General features: G+C 42.1%; 1 protein-coding gene across 2 annotated transcripts in view; it reads right to left on the bottom strand.

Annotated features, from left to right (window-relative positions):
• The window catches only part of IGSF5 (immunoglobulin superfamily member 5), a 60,234-nt gene extending 44,935 nt beyond the window's left edge, over window positions 1–15,299 (bottom strand). Inside the window, exons 1-3 of one of the 2 annotated variants that reach the window (XM_053312408.1) lie at window positions 14,814–15,299; window positions 14,075–14,154; window positions 3,444–3,761 (exon numbers count right to left, since the gene is read on the bottom strand). In XM_053312408.1, the coding sequence (XP_053168383.1) occupies window positions 3,444–3,761; window positions 14,075–14,132 (376 nt within the window). In that variant the 5' untranslated portion in view covers window positions 14,133–14,154; window positions 14,814–15,299. The remainder of the gene's footprint in view (window positions 1–3,443; window positions 3,762–14,074; window positions 14,155–14,813) is intronic. The other variant, XM_053312409.1, reaches the window with a different exon arrangement.
• Between the last annotated feature and the right edge of the window lie 1,843 nt (window positions 15,300–17,142).

Here is a 17,142-nt window from a genome sequence, read left to right as displayed (position 1 = left end):
GAAATTTGTAGTTTTCCAGCATTTTTTGGTCTGGCTACGTCCACTGCTAAATAGTTTTTGAAATATTAAAAGATTAACAAACTTGACCTGTATTTTTGAGCTGATATTATGGTAAATTTATCTGAAAGATGGGTTTCAGAAGTTTGGACAGGGGGCACAATTTCAGTGCTTGCCCTAGGCACTATTCTCTCTAGATACACTTCTGTTTATGGCCCACTTCATCAGATTCATTGTGCAGTCCTTAACTGGATTAATTGCATGCACACAAACCCATATATAGAAAAAATGTATATAGTGTGGCAAATATTTCATAAAAGGTAAGAGGCGAAATGTATACAAAATAAAAACTGACCTATTCACAACAGCAGAACTGGTGATAAATTAGCATATTGAAGCAAATGGCATTAACACCATTAGTATATAAAAAACACATGTACCTAATTATGTTTGATAGAACAGAGTCAAATAATGAGCCATTTCACATTGGAGAGTAGATCCCAGGGAAGGGTTCCTTCACTGTATATCACCCTTTCTATATCGGCCACAGAATGCAAAGGCAATTTTTTAAAAAGAGATCAGGGAGGCTTTGTCACCTTCTTCCCCCTTCTCCTTGTCTCCTCACTCAGGCTTTTAATCTCACCTTGGTTTCTCCATCAGCTTCCTGGAGACCTGAGTCGTAGGGCTCTCAAGCTCTTTGCTCGCCCCACTCATCATACTTTAAGGAGCCCCCAGCAACCAGCACAGATCTCATAAGAAAACAAACCCTCGTCTCACTATGCCTCTCCTCTCGCAAGACGACCCTAGTGCCAGAGGCAGAGCCACCATTGTGTGGCAGGGTTCAGAGAACCCAGGTCAGCAATGAAAAGTGCTCTTGGTGTCCTCCTTGTGTTTGAAGTCATGCGCAAAGAGGGCATGACCTGATCACTGGCGGGTCTACCCCTGCCCTCCCAATTTTATTTACTGCCAGCATTTGCTGGCTGGAAATATTTACTTCCCTTTCTATTCCTCACTGGAGGGAGAGAAGGGGGAATAAACACAGCCAGGCAGCAAAAGCTGGCTGGAAATGAAATTGCCATTTTTGGTATCATATTTGTGTCCATGTATTCTTTTGTGTTGAGACTGACCTATTTTTCCTGTATAGATAGCAGATGGGCATTGTTTGCAGGAGATGGCATATGTCACATTGGAGAATGATAGATGAATACATCCCCGAGGGAATGGCTGGTGTTATTTGGTCCTTAATAGTGTTGCCTGTATAGATATCAGGACAGAGTTGGCATCTAGGTTTATTTCAGGATCAAGTGCTTGAAAAGGTACAGTATCTCTGTTAGGAGACCCATTGTTGCTGCTGAGTAGTTGTTTTTAGGGATGTGCAAATCGATTCAGTTACAAAACAATTTGCACCCAAATCTAGCTGATTCAGGTGATTTGTAGACAGAACAAAGAAATCACCCCTGTGCTCAATTGCCCAGATTTGGGTACAAAACAAATTACCCCAGATTCAGACCTGAAATATTCAGAGATTTGAACCTCCATGTTGTGGCCAAAGTGGGTTGAGTGATAGTGCCCTATGAATGGAAGCTACCCTGCAAATTTCAAGGAAATTGGGCAAAGGGGTGATTTTTTTAAAAAAAAAAATTGAAGTTGGTGCATCTTTGAGCTTTTTCCCATAGGGAATAATGGGGATTTCAGCAGCCATAGCTCCACGTGGGGGGAACCAGTGTGGCCCAGAGTGGGTTGTGGTGGGTGGTAGTGCCCAATGGGTGCAAAGAAGCTACCATCCATCTTTCAAATAAATTGGTCAAAGGGGTGATTTTTAAGTTCACACATCTTTAAGCTTTCCCCCATAGGGAATAATGGGGATTTCATCAGCCTTAGTTATAACTCCGGGGGGGGGCACCAGGGTGGCCCAGAGCAGGTTGTGGTGGATGGTAGTGCCCAATATGTGCAAGAAAGCTACCATCCAGATTTCAAAGAAATTGGGCAAAGGGGTGTTTCTAGAAATTTTTTTGAAGTTATCATGTCATTTCCCACCAGAGAATCTACTCTCAGAACATCTCAGACAATGAAAACAACAAAACCGAGTGCTCCATGGGCTTGTCGTTTTGGGGGTGGTTGGCACCCTATGTATACTACAGCACAACCCGTTCTGGGCCACTCTGGTGCCCCCCATGTGGAGTTATGAGGCTGCTGGAATTCCCCATTATTCCCTATGAGGGAAAGCTTAAAGACGCGCAAACTTCGGGGGGGGGATTAAAAATAATCCCTTTTACCAATTTATTTGAAATCTGGGTGGTAGCTTCCACCCATTGGGCACTACCACCCACCCCACTCTTTTGCCCCCAGATCCCCTTTTTTGCCCCAAAATGATTCAGATTCAGATTTGGAAAATTCAGGTACAAATCAAATCTGGGGTGATTCCGGGGGTGGGCAGATTGAGACCCAAAATAAATCAAGGGTGATTCCATTTGGATACAAATCAAATTGAAAAAATTGATTTCTGCACATCCCTAGTTGTTTTAGATATGAGGCTGTATATACACTGGCTGCCATCCAGACCACCCCAAGATGACACAGCAGGATTTTCCATTGGGAGTGGACAATATTGTGATTCACCCTTCCTTTTTCAGCCACTTGTGCCTCTTGGAATTATGTCCCTGGTGTCTCCCAAGCACACGGTTTCAGGCTGCACAGGCAGCTGAAGAGGGAAAGAAAAAACATTGACCCCATGCTAACTGGACAAAGAAGCACCTTTTTAATGTGGTGGTTCTCTTTATTTAGCAGAGGGAGAATAACTGGCCGTATCCACCCCAGCACAGTACCTCCAGTGACTGTTGCTGGTGTCTGTCTTATGTTTCATTTTAGATGTTGAGCCCTTTGGGGACAGGGATCCATCTTATTTATTTATTTATTTATTTATTACTTCTCTATGTAAACTGCTTTGGAAACTTTTGTTGAAAAGCGGTATATAAATATTTGTTGTTGTTGTCTGGATTTCAGCCACTGTGCCTATCTAACATAAACAGAAATGTGACGATCCAGTTGTTTCCTGCCTCTGACATTTCATGGCCTTTCAGCCCCATGGTTTGCATTGTGTGTGTGTATATATATATATATATATATATATATATACACACACACACACACACATACACATACACACACACACACACACACACACACACACACACACACATCTGCCAACTAAGGATTGCCCAGTGTAGCTGACAAAGTGGTCTTTAATGCACAAAAATCTATGCAACAGCAAATACGTTAGTCCTTAAAGTGTCACAAGGCTTTTTAAAGCTTTGAAAGAAGAACATATAGCATACATGGAAATAATATGGAAAATGTACATAAATTATTCTCGCATTTGGCCTAGATAGTTTCTTTAAACACACACAAACACAAAATAGAATAATGATGAACATGTATACACATACCTTGAACAGAAAGAAATGCATATTCATAGTTGTTACCCAGAAGGCTGCATGCTATTCTTCCAGAATCTTTTGGCTGGACATCATAGATCATCAACTCTGAGGTAAATTCAGTGCCACTGGTATAATTTTGCTGACTGTATCTCTTATCTTGGTTAAGGACTTTTCCAGAATTTTCTACAGTCAGCTGAGGCCATTCATTATGAAGCCATATCAAAACTGACCATCCCTCTGATACTGTACAATTAAATCGGGCCACTGAACCAGCTAGAATGGTTAGATTATGGGGGCCTTGTATGATGGAATAGCCAAATCCAGGATCTGAAAAACCAAACAAGCAGCAATTGAAACTAGACCAACACCAAAGTCCCTAGCTTATCCTGTATATACATCATGATAACAGTTATAAAATAAATACACGTAGATCTGACACCATACTTCTGCAAAAAAATATTTTATTACTTGTAAGCCACCCTGAGTCCTATGGGAGTAGGGCGACATATAAATCTAAATAAATAAATACTTGAGGAACATTCAAACATCCATGTAAACAAAGAAGGTGAGCATATTCGCAACAAAAGTCAGTGTCACATAGTGTAGATAAAATCTATATATATCAATAGCAAAAGCAAGCAATCATTTTTGATTGTAAGCCTGCCCTGTGCTTGAAAGAAAGGGTCTGTTTTGAGTGTGATCCACTGAATATTATCAGGACAAACTTCACACAACTTGCTAATGTGCTCCAGTGCCCTGTTGCCTTAGTAACTGCTGAGTAATTTAGGCTTTGAAACCCTGAAGGGAGGAATAAAAGCCACTTGTGGGTAATCTGGAGAAACAGCAGCAAGTAATTAGGGTGTTATCAGTATGCTGATGACACCCAAATTTATTTCTCCATGTCAACCTCTTCAGGAGAAGGCATAACCTCCCCAAATGCCTGTATGGAGGCAGTGATGGGCTGGATGAAGGATAACAAACAGACTGAATCCAGATAAGTACTGTGTACAATTCTGGTCACCACATCTGAAAAAGGACATTGTAGAACTGGAAAAGGTACAGAAGAGGGCAACCAAGATGATCAGAGGCCTAGAGCACCTTTCTTATGAGGCAAGACTACAACACCTGGGGCTTTTTAGTTTAGAAAAAAGACGACTGTGGGGAGACATGATAGAGGTCTATAAAATCATGCATGGTGTGGAGAAAGTGGAGAGAGAGAAATTCTTTTCCCTCTCACATAACATGATAACCAGGGGTCACTCCATGAAATTGAGTAACCAGGGGTCACGCCATGAAATTGATTGCCAGGAGGTCCAGGACCAACAAACGGATGTACTTTTTCACACAACGCATAATCAACTTGTAGAACTCTCTGCCACAGGATGTGGTGACAGCCAACAACCTGGATGGCTTTAAGAGGGGTTTGGATAACTTCATGGAGGAGAGGTCTATCAACGGCTACTAGTCGGAGGGCTGTGGGCTACCTCCAGCCTCAAAGGTAGCATGCCTCTGAGTACAAGGATAACAAACAGACTGAATCAGACAGAGGGATTATGCAACTATTTATAAGGACTTTTTCAACCTCAACATTTGTTTTCTCATTGTCTAATGTGATGTCATTTTTGTAAAAGCTGACCTTTCACATTCTTTTATTATACAGTAGTTTTCTTAATAGTGTTGATTATTAGTTTTATTTTTGTATGTTGCTTTTTCCTGTTATTTTCTTAGTCAAGTCCCATAGAATTGGTAGGAACAATTTTGGGCTATTGACATGTTATGCACTAACATCTGTAAGTGCCCTGATGTTTTTTTTTAAAGCAAAGCTGCTTTGGGAGGGGGATTTGGAACACAGAAGCTTTGTGGGAGGGAGCACTAATGATGATCTCTGATGATCTCTCCCAGTGGTTTCATGTAGATGTTAAACAACATTGGAGACAATATGGAGCCCTGAGGGACACCATATGGAAATTCAGATTTTGAAGAGCAACAGTCTCCAAGAGACACCATCTGGAATCTGCCCAAGAGGTAGGAGTGGAACCACTGCAAAACTGTGCCTCCCACCTCAACCCCCTCAGATGTTCCAGAAGGATACTATAGGCAACAGTATCAAAAGCCACCAAGAGATCCAAAAGGACCAACAGAGTCAAACTCCTGTCAATTCCCAATTGGAGATCATCCATCAGGCCAACTAGGGCAGTCTCTACATCATAGTCTGCCCAGAAGCAAGTTTGAAATGGGTCTAGGTAATCAGTTTCTTCCAAGACTGTCTGGAATTGGGAGGCCACCACCTTCTCAATCACCTTGCCCAGCCACGGAAGTTTGGAGACAGGCCTATAGTTGGTTAACTCTGAAGGATTCAAGGCAGGCTTCTTCAGAAGAGGTCTAATATGCTCTGGCTATACGTACAGCAAAGAAGTGTTTCTTTTCTGCCCATATTGCTTCCACAGGCTCTCGTCCAGTGGAGCTACGAGTATTCAGGGTTGTAAGAGGGCTTGTAGGGCCCCCTACTCCCCTGAATCTGAATTTGGAACCATCAGTTGCCTGGTGTGATGCTTTTAATGAGTTTTTTGTGGACAAAGTCTCTCGTATTTGGGTCGATCTAGATCTAGATTTAGACTCCACAGTTATCGCAGTGTCAGATGCAGAGGTATCCAGCAACTCCTCTTGTGTGGTTAGACTGGATCAATTTCAGTTTGTGACTCCTGAGGATGTGGACAAGCTGCTCGGAATGGTGCGTCCTACCACCTTCCTGCTTGATCCTTGCCCAACGTGGCTTATATTATCTGGCAAGGGGGTTGTTGTGGAGAGCCTGGTGGCAATTATAAATAGCTCTCTGAGGGAGGGCAGGATGCCTCCTTGTTTAAAGGAGGCAATTATTAGACCTATTCTTAAGAAGCCTAGCTTGGACCCCTTGGAGTATAATAACTACAGGCCTGTCTCCAACCTCCCATGGTTGGGTAAGGTGATTGAGAGGGTGGTAGCCTCCCAGCTCCAGGCAGTCTTGGAGGAAACTGACTATCTAGACGCATTTCAAACTGGTTTTTGGATGGGCAATGGGGTGGAGACTGCCTTGGTCAGATGATCTCCAATTGGGACTTGACAGAGGAAGTGTGACTCTGTTGGTCCTTTTGGATCTCTCGGCGGCTTTCAATACTATCAGCCATAGTATCCTTCTGGAATGTCTGAGGGAGTTGGGGGTGGGAGGCACTGCTTTGCAGTGGTTCCGCTCCTACCTTTCTGGCAGATTCCAGATGGTGTTGCTTGGACTGTTGCTCTTCAAAATCTGAGCTTTTATATGGGGTCCCTCAGGGCTCCGTACTGTCTTCAATGCTTTTTAATATCTACATGAAACCGTTGGGAGAGATCATCTGGAGATTTGGTGCTGGGTTTTATCAGTATGCTGATGACACCCAAATCTATTTCTCCATGTCAACATCATCAGGAGAAGGCATATCCTCCCTGAATGCCTGCTTGGAAGCAGTAATGTGCTGGATGAGGGATAACAAACTGAGTTTGAATCCGGACAAGACAGAGGTACTTATTGTGCGGGGTAATCACTCTGGAAGCGATATTGATCTACCTGTTCTAGATGGGGTCACACTTCCTCAGAAGGAACAGGTACGCAGTCTGGGAGTGCTTCTGGATCTACACCTTTCCCTGGTTCCCCAGGTTGAGGCAGTGGCCAGAAGCACTTTCTATCAGCTTTGGTTGATACACCAGCTGCGTCCGTTTCTTAAGGTTCATGATCTCAAAACAGTAGTACACTTGCTGGTAAACTCCAGACTTGATTACTGCAATGCGCCCTATGTGGGGTTGCCTTTGTACGTAGTCCGGAAACTACAATTAGTACAAAATGCGGCAGCCAGGTTGGTCTCCGGGTCATCTTGAAGAGACCATATTACTCCTATATTACAGGAGTTGCACTGGCTGCCAATAAGTTTCCGGGCAAAATACAAAGTGCTGGTTGTCCTCTATAATAAAGAGCCAGGTGTCTGTCCATGTCTCTCTCGCCTGGCATGTGTCCGTGTCTCCCTCCGTGTCCAATGCCGGCCGCGGTGGGCTGACAGGGCCCAATGGCGGCGGCTGCGACTGGGAGGCGATGGCGGCGGCGATTGGGGCCCATGGTGGCCGTTGCAGAGCCGCCGCCGCCGCCGCCGCCGCAAGACGGGGTGATAAGGTGGCGGGGGAAGCCGGTAAGGGGAAGCCAGCGGTGGCGGGCAGCCCTGGCCCGGCCGGGGAGACTGGCGGCAGCACGGAGGCCGACGGCGAAGGGCCTGGCCCGGCCGTGGAGGGCGGCGGCGGCCCAGCCACAGACTGGATCGCTGGGGGTCAGAGGCGGTGGCGGGCCCGGCCCAGCTGCGGAGTCCACAGGCGGCGGCCGGCCCAGAAAGGGAAGGCCGGCGGTGCCGGGGGGCCCTTGCCTGGCCGGGGAGACCGGCTGCGGCATGGAGGCTGGAGGCGGTGGGAAGGGGAATGGCATCAGGGGGCTCGCAGCGCACAACTCTCTTAGCGCCCGTTAATTTAACGGGCCTAAAATAACTAGTAACTTATAAAGCCCTAAACAGCTTAGGCCCATGATACTTAAGAGAGCGTCTTCTTCTTCATGATCCCCATCGTCCACTGTGTACATCAGGGGAGTTTCGTCTGTGGCTCCTTTCATGTCGTCTGGTGGCCACCCAGGGACGGGCCTTCTCTGTTGTCACCCTGAGACTTTGGAACGCACTTCCTGTGGGAATAAGAGTCTTCCCATCTCTAGCAGCTTCTAAAAAGTATCTAAAGACTCATCTTTTTACCCAGGCCTTTTAGCTTTTTAACTTTTAAAATTTTGGATTGTTTATTGATTTGTTTTAAACTGTTTTTAGTATTTAATTGATTTTAATGTTTTGTTTTTGTTTGTTGTGAACTGCCCTGAGAACTTGGGTTGAGGCGGTATAAAAATGCACTAAATAAATAAATAAATAATTGTTTCCTTAAGGAAAGAAGGCATCCTGCCCTCCACCAGAGAAGCATTTATATCTTTACCAGGCCCTCTACAACAACCCCCTGCCTGATAGTATAAGCCATGTTGGACAAGGGTCAAGACAAGAGAACAGGTGGTAGGCTGCACTGTTCCAAACAACCTGTCCACATGTTCAGGAGTCACAAACCTCCGCATCAGACACTGAAGTAATTGTGGGATCTGAGTCTAAATCATCCTGATTATTACAAGATATTTTGTCCACAACCAACTCATTAAAAACATTACTACAGGTTATTATTATTTCTTGTTTACACAGTCAGACAGGTGTTATTGACTGGTTTGTTTTATCCAGACATCGAGTCCTTCCCAAGGACCTGGGATGGCTGAATTTTATTGTCAATTGTTATAGATATCGTCGCAGAATATAGGCTGTTCCCAGTAAAGCTGGTTTTTGTAACTGGCTGATGGTGATTTCTGTGGCTGCTATGGTGTTGAGGTGCTCTTCAAGGTCTTTTGGAACTGCACCCAGGGCGCCAATGACCACTGGGATTATTTTGGTCTTTTTCTGCCACAGCCTTTCAATTTCAATTTGTAGATCTTTGTATTTGGTGATTTTTTCTATTTCTTTTTCTTCTATTCTGCTATTATTATTATTATTATTATTATTATTATTATTATTAAATTTATATTCCGCTCTTCCTCCAAGGAACCCAGAGCAGTGTACTACATACTTAGGTTTCTCCTCACAACAACCCTGTGAAGTAGGTTAGGCTGAGAGAGAAGTGACTGGCCCAGAGTCACCCAGCTAGTATCATGGCTGAATGGGGATTTGAACTCGGGTCTCCCCAGTCCTAGTCCAGCACTCTAACCACTACACCACGCTGGCTCATTGGTCTTTCTTGCTATCTCAAATGACCTGTGGTCACTGTTCCATGGGGAGGGAGTGTTTTTATTGAAAGATTGCTTGAATCCACAAATGGGTTGTGCTGCTGTGCTAGTGTGCACAGGGACAGGCTCACACCCGCTGCAAAATTCTCAAATAACTGTGCCAAAAAATTAAGTGTCATTGTTCATCATTCTCTTCACTCTTTCAACTTGTTTGTGTGGGGCTTCAGGGGCAAAACAGTGGGTTGGGTGGAAGTGCCCCAAGGGTGGTGCACCCAGATTACAAATAGGGCAAAGGGCTGATTTCTTAGGAATTTTTTGAGGTTTATGCAGATTACAAATAGGGCAAAGGGCTGATTTCTTAGGAATTTTTGAGGTTTATGCATCTTTAAGATTTTCCCCATAGGGAATAATGGAGGTTTCAGCAGCCCCATAACTCCACCTGTGGGGCACTGGGATGGCCTGAAGCGAGTGGTGGTATAGTGCACAGAGGGTGCCAACCACTCCCCTGGATTGCTAACCCAGGATTGCACTGGTCTTTGTTGTTTCTGAGGTGTTGAGTTTAGGTGTTTGTTGTTTCTTTGTTGTTCTTTGTTGTTTCTGAGGTGTTGAGTTTGTTTCTGAGGTGTTGGTAGCAAATGAGATTTTAAATGAAAAACCATGAATCCACTCTCATATTCTACTAGAGAATCTACTCTCAGAACACCTCTAGAACAACAAAACCCTGTACTTCATGGGTTGGCAACCCATGTGGGTGGTTGGCACCCTATGTGCGCTACACTGCCACTTGCTCTGGGCCACCCCAGTGCCCCTCAAGTGGAGTTATGGGACTGCAGAAACCTCCATTATACCCTACGAGGAAAATCTGAAAGACATGTAAGTTCATTAATTCTTTAAAAATCAGCCCTTTTCCAAATTCCTCTGAAAAAATTGTGGTAGCTTCCTTGTATCAACTGGGCACTACCACCAACCACACTCCACTCTGGGCCACCCCTCCCTCCCCCCCACATGAAACTATACTTTTCCTGAAACCTCCATCATACCCTATGGGGAAAATCTGAAAGACACGCAAACTTAAAAAATTCACCAAAAATCAGCAGTTTGCCCAATTCCTTTGAAATTTTTGTGGTAGCTTCCACTCACTGGGCACTATAACCCCCACCCAATATTTTGACCATGCGACCCATTTTTTAATCTGAATTAATTCAGATTCAGATTAATTTAGATACAAAACAAAACTGTGGTAATTCGGAAGGCTTAATTTCAGACAAAATGGGGTTGATTCAAATTTGGTACAAACTGAAACAGAAAAAATACAAAATCCGAAACCCTAATAAACAAACAAACAAACAAACAAACAAATAAAATAGAAGGTGGGGGCAGAATGCCTCCCTGTTTAACCCGTCTTTTAGTTGATATTATACGTGAAAGATGTCCCTGCAGGTTACTTCTAACCTGAAGGGACTGTTATATAGATTATGCATGAGTCCTCCCGGTCCTCTGGGATGCATGCCATTCTTTCAGTAAGATCCTAAAATTGGGGCCCTCCAATCAGCATTTTCCTTAAGCATTTCAGGGGGGATATTATCATAACTTGCTTCTTTACCCGGTTTTAATTGAGCTTTCAGTTTTTTCACTTCAGATCTTGTAACCTCTGACCAGTCGGGCATACATTCACAACCCAGTTCTGAAGCACCTGTTTAATCAGGCTTATAGATCATAAGCTTTAAATCTTACTAAAATTTATTTTTAAAACTTTTAAAATTGATTTAATGTTTCTAATTATTGTTTTGTGCTTTTAAATTTGTAAACCATCCAGAGCTTTATATATGGGGTGGTATAAAAGCCTGCTAACTAACTGACTGACTGACTGACTGACTGGATGGATGGATAGATAGATAGATAGATAGATAATATTCAGTTACCATATTACCATGATTCATGGATATGAACTGATTCCAGAATATCTTTTTTTTAAAAAATCCATTGCTAATGATGATTCTTTTAGGTATATCATTTTATATCATTAGATTATTTTTGTTGTATTGTACACAAGTAATATATACAATAATGCAGCTCTGAAAGAAATGCAATTTGATTACTGTCACATTATTCTACAAATCTGTGGGATATTTTGACCTGCAAGACAACTGTATAATTTCAAACAGACTTAAAGGAATAATCAGTCTCTATGATAAATGTCAAGTTAAGGTGTATTCAACTAAATTGCCATTTAAAGCTCACTGGAATTCATGTAAAATTATTTAAACTCAACATGCAAACACACACACACATATATAAATATACAGAAAGCATTCTCAAATTGGAATAGACAGTAAATACTGGCTGACATCCAGACTAATGCTGCACTTGCATAAACATGTTGCACTAGCTAGTTCTGCTAAGTTGGAAGCTTGCATTCCAGACTAGTGTTGCACTGGTGCAATAGGGTGTGAACCTGTGGCATCCTTTCTGCTCAGGAACCTCTTTCCTCAGACCATATATTTGCAGGGAATGATGCAGAGAAGATCAAGCCACTGCATGGTAGCTTGAGGTTAAGTATGCACAGGAGTAAACACCCACATCCTGTTCTACTATTCTTGTTGTGCAAATGCGCCACTTGCACAAGTGGACCGAAAGTGCATGGCAGTAGTGGTCAGTAGTCTGCTGCCCCCAGACTTTGGAATGCTCTCCTGTGGCTATTCGCTCCTCGGTCTCCATCATGGCTTTTAGAAAACATGTGAAAACTTCGCTTTTTACTCAGGCTTTTATGTGATTGTTGCCATTGCTGCTTCTTTGTATATTGTATGGTTATTTTTATGTATGTATTTTAAAAAGTTTTTAATTAGATCTGTTTTTATATTTTAGCATAATATTTTAATCGTGTAATTTGTATAGTCTTGTTCAATTTTTTTTTCTGTGTGAACCACCTTGTGATTGTTTTAATGAAAGGCGGTATTTAATGAAAGGCGGTATATAAATTTAACAATAAATAAATAAAAATAAAGTATGGGTATGGCTTTTCTGCCCTCCCAGCCCCACCCTTACTGGCCACCTCTGATGCAAGGGACTGTACAACCTTGAGCATCCATGCAGCTACTAGACCTTTTGTGTGTGCAACTTCATTCATTGAGCTAGCACAGCGTTAGTCTAGATCAGGGATTCTCAATGTTGGGTCCTCAGATGTTATTGGACTTCAGCTCCCATAATCCCCAGCCCCAGGGGCCCTTGGTTGGGGATTATGGGAGTTGAAGTCCAATAACATCTGGGGACTCAACGTTGAGAATCTCTGGTCTAGATGTCTACCGTTATCAATTGCTTCTGTCAAAATGGCTGTTACATTTTACAAAAGAATTTGGAAGCCTTCCACTTAAATGAGTACATTCTGTATTGTTAAAGGTCACACATCCCTCGGGGGCATATTTTGTGGGGAAGGGGAAATCAGTAAAAATGCCCCCCACACAATCTCCATTGCTGAGTTAGCTGAACACATCAGCAGCATGTGTGTATCTCATGTAGTGCCCATGCTGCATTAGTAAGGATGTCAGCCCCTATTTCTCTTTAAGAAGTATGCATTACATTTATATCCTGCATTTCTTCCATTATGGGTGGCTTTCATGGGGTTCTCATCCAGACTTAACCTACTCACCTCTGCCTGCTTATTATTATTATTATTATTATTATTATTATTAATAATAATAATAATTCGATTTCTATACCGCCCTTCCAAAAATGGCTCAGGGCAGTTTACACAGAGAAATAATAAATAAATAAGATGGATCCCTGTCCCCAAAGGGATCATTCATCAGCTGCTCGGTAAAGGAGACAAGGAGATAGAACTGCAATCCAGTTTTCATTGAAAAATGAAGAACTGTAGAAATGAAGCACAACAGCATGCCTGCAGATATATGTCTAGTCCAGGATGCTCTTTTTGCAAGTTAACAGGAGAGCCAATAAGGGAGCAGTTACATTACAAAAAATTTTGGATTCCCCTTCCCTTTGAAAAGTGATGCTCAGGTTGAGCTGATTTCATACTTGAAGCATAGAATGGTGTTCTCAGTGTGTATGCATAATTTTCATTCTGAAAGCCTGTTTACTCAGAAATAATATTTTGCATCCGTATAGCACTTTCTGAGAGTGTTTCACGTGTATTATCTTGATGTAATCCTTACAACAGTCCTATAAGTTAAATAAGTGTGTGCCAGATTTTGACCCCTGCTAACTGGGCAAAGAGGCACCTTTTACCGTGGTGATTCTCTTTATTTAGCAGGGGGAGAGTAACTGGCCCTATCCACCCCCAGCACAGTACTTCCAGTGACTGTTGCTGGTGTGTGTCTTTTGTTTCTTTTTAGAATGTGAGCCCTTTGGGGACAGGGAGCCATCTTATTTGTTTGTTATCTCTCTTTGTAAACCACCTTGAGCCATTTTTGGAAGGGCGGTATAGAAATTGAATTAATAATAATAATAATTTTATCCTAATATTTGATTTATATACCACCCTTCCAAAAATGGCTCGGGGTGGTTTCCATCAAAATAAAAACAAAACAATTAAAATCAAAACTAAGTCAATTAAACAATTAAAATCATTTAAATATTAAAATAATTAACATTAAATCATTTAAAACCAACATTAAAAATTTAAAACCATAAATCTAATTAAAAGCCTGGGTGAATAAATGTGTCTTCAGTGCTATTTCAATGTTCCATTATTAAAAAACCTGCCAAGCATACAAAATTCTAATCATTTCTATACCAAAGGCTTCACTATGCTCGGACAATCAGAAAAGTGTCATACCTGTTAGAAAGGTTAAGAGACTTGAAAGCACCCAAATCCTTTCCTGGAGTCTACCCATTTAGCATGCTCTTCCTTTGAATCTGAAAGAAAAGGACATCCACGTATTAAACCTACAAAGCACAACATATTATAATTTGCATAACCAAGGTATCTGGCAGACTGCCAGTTTTTAAGAAGTGAAGCAGAGAATTGGAGATGTCCGACAAAACATCCAGAGAATTGTCCCATTCTTTTATTACTGGCAACATGTTTTCACAATGGAAGGTTAATATTATTCAGGTATCTGACTGTCCTACTAGGGAGAGCCTGACATTCTACCTATTATGGTAGGTACTTCCTCCTATTATGGTAGGCAGGCTTTTGGAGTTCACTTCCTAAGCTTTCATTTGTGAAGTGAGAAAGAGGAATTCTGCACTCTTTCAGAACTAGGGGTCAACACAGCAACAACTTTCTTTTTAATGGCTGCTATATCCACACATGAGCTTAGAAATCTAAATTAAAAGTAAGACAAAAGGCAAGGACTGTGGACCATCACACATGACTTCACATTACTTCCTCGTTCACACATGGATTTTGTGTTTTGTTTTGTTATGACGGTTTTTCAAACCAGTATACTAAACATTTAATTTTGGAGATCAGACATCTTTTTCCAGATGTCATTACTAAGCATAGGCTCTGTTCAGCAGCCCATTTGCTGGATTATACTAAATGAACCAATGAAGACTGCCAGTTGCCTTACCTTTTTACTTGAAGATAATGAAAAAGTCTTAAGAAGTGCCCTCGTGGTCCTTACAGGCAAGCAAATCTGTTCTTTCTTGGTTCTTCCATGTGAACAACTCCATAACCAAATACTGGGGAAACAATTGTTAGCTGCTTGGTTTCTCTTTACAGTTCTTTGGGAAAGTCCAAAAGAAAATATTTCCTGCTGTTTTTGGTTGCTGTACTCAGCATGACTCTGTTCATGCTAACTTTTTATCTCATAAAAAGATAAGGCTTGGGTCTGCAACCAATGTCCATATTCCAGGTTTAATCATTAACAAGTGTTGTCGAAGCACGAAGTAAAAGGTCTGCTGCAGGCAGATACAAAACAAACCTCAATTAACTATCTTGAGAAACTAAGGAAGTGACACCTATGCCATAACTTAGAAATGCTCAGCATATTTGCCAATCTTTGACAAAGCTAAAGTAAAATAAACAAGCCTTCCTCTGTAGGACTTTCATGACTGGCATGACACACATACATTCAACAAGTACAGCTTTTCACATGACTGAATCTCTATGCTGGGGAATACACCCTGCTGAATTCTTGTCAGCTATGCAGTTATCAAAGGCACAGGACCTCTGTCAGGAATAGAAAGGGAAATCCTTTCCCGCCCTGCCTCAGGAAAGTACACTAAATACTGAGGGGAACCAGTTATTTCCCCCTGTTTTTGTTTTTCTGCAACCCAGAATGGAAGAATGTAGTTTAGAAAGCATTGTGGACAAGCTTTAACTTGGATAAGGAAATGGTGAACACTTTGATTATAAGATATTGAATTAGAAACACTTCCCCAATCTGATATTTATGGATATGAATCCAAAAAGATATGGAGACATCAAAATTTGAAAAAATCACTGTTAGAGGAATCCCTCTGATTGATTGCATCTAATTACTGAAAAGCTAAAACCATATGGGTTGTCAGTGGAATATCTTCTCCCTCTGGGCTATGATAACGCTATGGCGATCCTTAAGAGGCATATTATTGATATGGAACGCCAGACAGATTTAAGCCAGACACCAAGCCTTGTAAGATTTGGAGCCACCAAGCCCTCACAAAAACCAGCTAAATACTTGTATGACCTGATCTATCCAGCACACAGGAGAGCCCTGACATTGGCTCGGCTGGATGTGCTGCCCTCTGCAGTACTAGAGGGTAGGTATAGGAGAGTTGCCTATTTAGCGAAACTGTGCCCTTGTGGAAATGGGAATATTGAGATAGTTGGCTATGTGCTTCTGTATTGTTCTTTCTATCGTGAGCTACGTTCCAAATATATTGCTCCTCTCATCCCTGACAATTTGGATGAATTTTATATAAACTTATTTCTTTCTGATAAACACACTTATGTTTCAGACTCAGTAGACAAATTCTGTACGGCTGTGATTAAAATCCATTCATGGTGTTTCAGAAACAGTCAATTTTAATCGTCCCTACTTTTTCTTTCTTTTTAATTTTGTTTTATCCTATACTTTTAAATCTAAATCTTCTATGTAACAGATTCTACATGTGTATATGCATGTATGTGTTTATACTGCTATCTATCCTCAAGGTTTCTTTTATTTGATCTGGATTGTGTATTTGATCAAAGATCACAATAAACTGAACTGAAATGTTAGATGATAAGAAGAGCTACGTAGATGGTCTGGCTTTTCTCTTTGTTGCTTAGGGAGGATGGCAGCAATTAAAATGAATGTTCTACCAAAATGTTTATCTCTAATAATATCCCATTTATCTTTGAGCTGGACCATATAAAGCAATAGGCCAGATTCAGACATAATATGAAACTGCAGGTTGGTGAACCCACGGTTTCAATTTGAAATTGTGAATCGCATCACAGACGTTCATCCAACTGTGGTCCGGCAATCTCCAGTTGCAGGAGAGAGGAGCCCCTCCCTGCTGCCCAGATGCCAAGGCCTAGCCCAGCAAGCTGTGTGGCCAGACTGTGGGCAAAGCATCAACATGTCACGAGTGGCTGAGATTGGCCATGATCTCAAAAGGAGCGTGCTGAGCACAATTGCACATTTTAGGAGTTTGCCACCCATCCTTGGCATGGAAAGGGCATTTAAATCCCTTCAAATGTAATGCTAGGCCAGTGCTTCTTTTGACAGTGTTGGCACTGCCGCCCCCAAAGAGCCCTGCATGCAAATAGTCCCACACAAGCATGATTTTGGGGGATGGGGGAAACGATTTCCCTGTTACTCAGGGAAGGGAAGGGAACATGATGACTTTCTAGGAGGGGATATGTAGATGAGGAAGGGCAAAGGATGCTGTCCCGCCGTGACCTAGGATGCAAGGGATCACCCCATCAAA

This window comes from Hemicordylus capensis, chromosome 3 (assembly GCF_027244095.1).
Source record: "Hemicordylus capensis ecotype Gifberg chromosome 3, rHemCap1.1.pri, whole genome shotgun sequence".
Taxonomy (NCBI): domain Eukaryota; kingdom Metazoa; phylum Chordata; class Lepidosauria; order Squamata; family Cordylidae; genus Hemicordylus; species Hemicordylus capensis.
The sequence above is the reverse complement of the archived record's forward strand: the minus strand, read 5'-3'. Positions and strand labels throughout refer to the sequence as shown.